This window comes from Salvelinus fontinalis, unplaced genomic scaffold (assembly GCF_029448725.1).
Source record: "Salvelinus fontinalis isolate EN_2023a unplaced genomic scaffold, ASM2944872v1 scaffold_0142, whole genome shotgun sequence".
Lineage (NCBI taxonomy): Eukaryota > Metazoa > Chordata > Actinopteri > Salmoniformes > Salmonidae > Salvelinus > Salvelinus fontinalis.
Window position 1 is genome coordinate 271,966 of NW_026600351.1, and position 5,000 is coordinate 276,965.

Genomic DNA, 5,000 nt, shown 5'->3' on the forward strand with positions numbered 1-5,000 from the left:
ACCCTGATATCTCACTCCTACATCCTTATCATAGTGTTTCACACCCTGATATCTCACTCCTACATTCTTATCATAGTGTTTCACACCCTGATATCTCACTCCTACATCCTTATCATAGTGTTTCACACCCTGACATGTCACTCCTACATCCTTATCATAGTGTTTCACACCCTGCTATCTCACTCCTACATTCTTATCATAGTGTTTCACACCCTGACATGTCACTCCTACATCCTTATCATAGTGTTTCACACTCTGATATCTCACTCCTACATCCTTATCATAGTATATTTAAGCAATAAGGCCCGAGGAGGTGTGGTATATGGCCAATACACCACAGCTAAGGGCTGCTCTTATGCACAACACAACGCAGAGTGCCTGGACACAGCCCTTAGCCGTGGTATAGTGGCCATATACCACAAACCCCCGAGGAGCCTTATTGCTATTATACACTGGTTACTAACGTAATTAGAGCAGTAAAAATAAATGTTTTGTCATACCCGTGGTATACGGTCTGATATACCACGGCTGTCAGCCAATCAGCATTCAGTGCTGGAACCACCCAGTTTATAATTGCCATAAAACCCATTCAGGTCGGTGCCGCCACATTTAGCAGCTCAGTGATAGACATACTGCTGATAAAACAGTGCTAGAAGCATTCAGAAACCAGACAGTAAGTGGTGAAATCAGTCTGTGAACAACAGAAAAAGCTATGGACCTCGTTCTTAGCAGGGCGTTGTGAGTGAAAGGAGGCCGGGTTGTCCCGCGTGGAGTCTTTAATCTGGGGTCGGGGGTGAGAGGTCACCACCTCTTTAGAAGACGGCTCACTCTGTAGACCAGATGGACAGACAGACAGGCAGACAGACAGGCAGACAGACAGGCAGACGGACAGACGGACAGATGGACAGACGGACAGATGGACAGACAGACAGACAGACAGACAGACAGACAGACAGACAGACAGACAGACAGACAGACAGACAGACCGACAGATAGACCGACAGATAGACCGACAGATAGACCGACAGATAGACAGACAGACAGACAGATATAGCATGTGAGGCAGACAGTACGAAGTAGGAGTGTGTGTGTGTGAGAGAGAGAGATCAGGAGAGAGACAGCAATAATGAGAGTTAGGCCAGATACTGTAGCTATGATTCTGCCTCAAAGAGAGATACACAGACACACATATGCACATACACACACTGCTGTCAGTCAATTATTGACACTGACCCTGGTGGTGTCTTCAGTGCAGTCCTCTCTGGACGATCCAACAGAGTGTCCTACGGAGTGTCTGGTGAGGGTGCGGTGCTGAAGCTGAGGGGAGAGCATCTGCAGACTGCTAGCCCTGGTGGGCAACCCCTGGCCCACCATTAAGCCCCCCTCACTACCCCCTCCACCCCCACCTACGTGGGACCTGTGGCGCTCACTCCTCCTCACGTACATGGAGTGGCGGTGAGGCCTCTGCTGGGAAGAGAAGGGACTGGTGTAGCCCAGGCCGTAGGGGTAGGACTCATGGGGGGAGGCCAGGGTGTGAGCTCCGTGGTTCCCCCCACCATCCCCTTCTCCTCCTGGGTCAAGAAGCTCCGGGCCCGGGGCCAAGGCCTCCTCTGGAGCTTTGTGTCTGGAAGAGGAGAGGCGTCGGCAGGATGAGTCTAGGGTGGAGCTCTCCAGGCGGGGGTTGTTGCCGCGGGACGAGGGGCTGTGGCCAGAGGAGTGGCCGGTGTGGCTGGATGTGTGGCCAGAAGAGTGGCGTTCGCTGTGGCGGGGGGCCTGGGGACTTCCAGGTGGGGCGTGGCCAGAAGTGTGGCGTTCGCTGTGGCGGGGGGCCTGGGGACTTCCAGGGGGGGCGTGGCCAGAAGAGTGTCGTTCGCTGTGGCGGGGGACCTGGGGACTTCCAGGGGGGGCGTGGCCAGAAGTGTGGCGTTCGCTGTGGCGGGGGACCTGGGGACTTCCAGGGGGGGCATTGAGGTTCAGGTCCAGGCAGCTGAAATAACATATAGACTGACCTCAACCATGAGTACAACAACACACATATTTACTAGCCATCAGACCTAAATAAAACTCTAATTCTCAACGAGAATACAATGTTCAGATCTGGCCTCAGGGGACTACACATTTCCAAATACACACCATCACCAAGACTACACAAAATCAATAAGCTAGCATGCCCTTCAATGTTGGAGACTAAGATACATTCATTAACCAGCCCCTGACAGCTCTCTCTCTCTCTAGGTTAACCATTCCCTGACAGCTCTCTCTCTCTCTCTAGGTTAACCATTCCCTGACAGCTCTCTCTCTCTCTCTCTAGGCTAACCATTCCCTGACAGCTCTCTCTCTCTAGGTTAACCATTCCCTGACAGCTCTCTCTCTCTCTCTCTAGGTTAACCGTCCCTGGCAGCTCACTCTCTCTCTAGGTTAACCATTCCCTGACAGCTCTCTCTCTCCCTAGGTTAACCATTCCCTGACAGCTCTCTCTCTAGGTTAACCATTCCCTGACAGCTCTCTCTCTCCCTAGGTTAACCATTCCCTGACAGCTCTCTCTCTCTAGGTTAACCATTCCCTGACAGCTCTCTCTCTCTCTCTCTAGGTTAACCGTCCCTGGCAGCTCACTCTCTCTCTAGGTTAACCATTCCCTGACAGCTCTCTCTCTCCCTAGGTTAACCATTCCCTGACAGCTCTCTCTCTAGGTTAACCATTCCCTGACAGCTCTCTCTCTCCCTAGGTTAACCATTCCCTGACAGCTCTCTCTCTCTCTAGGTTAACCATTCCCTGACAGCTCTCTCTCTAGGTTAACCAGCCCCTGACAGCTCTCTCTCTAGGTTAACCGTCCCTGACAGCTCTCTCTAGGTTAACCATTACGTGAGAGCTCTCTCTCTCTAGGTGAACCATTCCGTGACAGCTCTCTCTCTCTAGGTTAACCATTCCGTGACAGCTCTCTCTCTCTAGGTTAACCATTTCCTGAGAGCTCTCTCTCTCTAGGTTAACCATTCCGTGACAGCTCTCTCTCTCTCTAGGTTAACCGTCCCTGACAGCTCTCTCTCTCTAGGTTAACCATTCCCTGAGAGCTCTCTCTCTCTAGGTTAACCAGCCCCTGACAGCTCTCTCTCTCTCTAGGTTAATCGTCCCTGACAGCTCTCTCTCTCTAGGTTAACCGTTCCCTGAGAGCACTCTCTCTCTAGGTTAACCATTCCGTGACAGCTCTCTCTCTCTAGGTTAACCATTCCGTGACAGCTCTATCTCTCTAGGTTAACCATTCCGTGACAGCTCTCTCTCTAGGTTAACCATACCCTTACAGCCCTCTCTCTCTCTAGGTTAACCATTCCCTGACAGCTCTCTCTCTCTCTCTCTCTCTCTCTAGGTTAACCATTCCCTGACAGCTCTCTCTCTCTCTAGGTTAACCATACCCTTACAGCCCTCTCTCTCTAGGTTAACCCTTCCCTAACAGCTCTCTCTAGGTTAACCATACCCTTACAGCCCTCTCGCTCTCTAGGTTAACCATTCCCTGACAGCTCTCTCTCTCTCTCTAGGTTAACCATTCCCTGACAGCTCTCTCTCTCTCTAGGTTAACCATACCCTTACAGCCCTCTCTCTCTCTCTAGGTTAACCCTTCCCTAACAGCTCTCTCTCTAGGTTAACCATACCCTTACAGCCATCTCGCTCTCTAGGTTAACCATTTCCTGACAGCTCTCTCTGTCTAGGTTAACCATTTCCTGTCAGCTCTCTCTCTAGGTTTACCATTTCCTGACAGCTCTCTCTCTCTCTCTAGGTTAATCATTTCCTGACGCTCTCTCTCTCTCTCTAGGTTAATCATTTCCTGACGCTCTCTCTCTCTATATAGGTTAACCATCCCCTGACAGCTCTCTCTCTCTCTATGTTACCTGGCAGGGAAGAAGCGGGCGGAGATTCCAGGGGTTGCCGTAGGGTCATCGGGGTGCACGCCCCTCACCCCATCTCCAAGGTTACCACCCACAGACTTGGCATTGTTGCTCAGGGCGCTGTGGCTCTTGGACAGGCTCAGGTAGGAGCTGGAACTCTTGGAGGAGCTGTGGGTGGAGTCTACATTGTGTCCACCATGGCGGCCATGTTGTTTCTCCATGGTATTGGTCTTGCCCTCCAGAAAGGAAGAGTGTCGTCCCTGCCCTACTGGAAATGTTCAAATGTAAAAAATGGGCTGGCAATGCATTTATAAGTAGTCTTGCCTGAGACAGAACGGCCCATAGGGCCATAAGGCAGCTTTATGTTCAAGTATACCCCCTGGACAGGATTCTAGTCTAGAGCATTTTTCATTTGAAGTATTAAGGAAGTGGTATGTATTAATCTTATGTGAATGTTTCAGTAGGGTGACCCCGGACCTTGCTGTTGCTGCAGCTGAGAGCGGGAGGTGGACTTCACGTACATGGCTCCAGGGCCCTGCTGGTCAGGAACCTTGGCCCCTGGGGGCCCAACACCAACCAGGTTGAAGTCAAACTGTGTCGTGCCCTTTAAAATAAAGAGAAGACAAGAGAAGATAAAATCAGACAAGATAATGACTTAATTGTCCCCAACCACGGGAAAATGGTGGTTGGGGACAATAAAGTCATTATCTTGTCTTATTATATGAAAATACATGCCAAGAATAAACACAGGTCAAGACATAGACAGTTGGAGAAACAAACTAAATGAATACAATGTATGTAAACAAGTGTAGTTTGGTCCATAAGGAGCTGAATAAGTCAATGAAAGTAGAGGTCCTGACGTTGTTTACCTTGGTGTCCTTGGGGCTGAGCAGGTGTGGCATGTTGTTGTTGACCAAGTCCTTACTACAGGGGATGGAGCGGTTGAGGGTCTGGGTCATGTAAGCCTTGGGGTGGAGGGTGGGGCTCAGGCTGGACGACACAGGCTTGTTGCCGTTCAGGAAGCTGTCGTTGCCTAGGTGAAGGTCGCCATGGCGAGGTAGGCTGGAACATTCCTTACTGTTAGAGTGACGGTGACCCGAGCTCTTACTGCCGTGGCTTCTG

General features: G+C 50.7%; 1 protein-coding gene across 6 annotated transcripts in view; it reads right to left on the bottom strand.

Moving 5' to 3' along the window:
• Nucleotides 1-5,000, bottom strand: part of LOC129843461 (cyclin-dependent kinase-like 5) — a 97,009-nt gene that overhangs the window by 10,258 nt on the left and 81,751 nt on the right. For 4 of the 6 annotated variants that reach the window (XM_055912186.1, XM_055912181.1, XM_055912185.1 and 1 more), the window contains exons 11-15: nucleotides 4,748-4,997; nucleotides 4,356-4,482; nucleotides 3,882-4,146; nucleotides 1,234-1,987; nucleotides 719-829 (exon numbers count right to left, since the gene is read on the bottom strand). In XM_055912186.1, coding sequence (XP_055768161.1) covers nucleotides 719-829; nucleotides 1,234-1,987; nucleotides 3,882-4,146; nucleotides 4,356-4,482; nucleotides 4,748-4,997 — 1,507 coding nt within the window. The remainder of the gene's footprint in view (nucleotides 1-718; nucleotides 830-1,233; nucleotides 1,988-3,881; nucleotides 4,147-4,355; nucleotides 4,483-4,747; nucleotides 4,998-5,000) is intronic. The other 2 variants (XM_055912183.1, XM_055912182.1) reach the window with 1 other exon arrangement.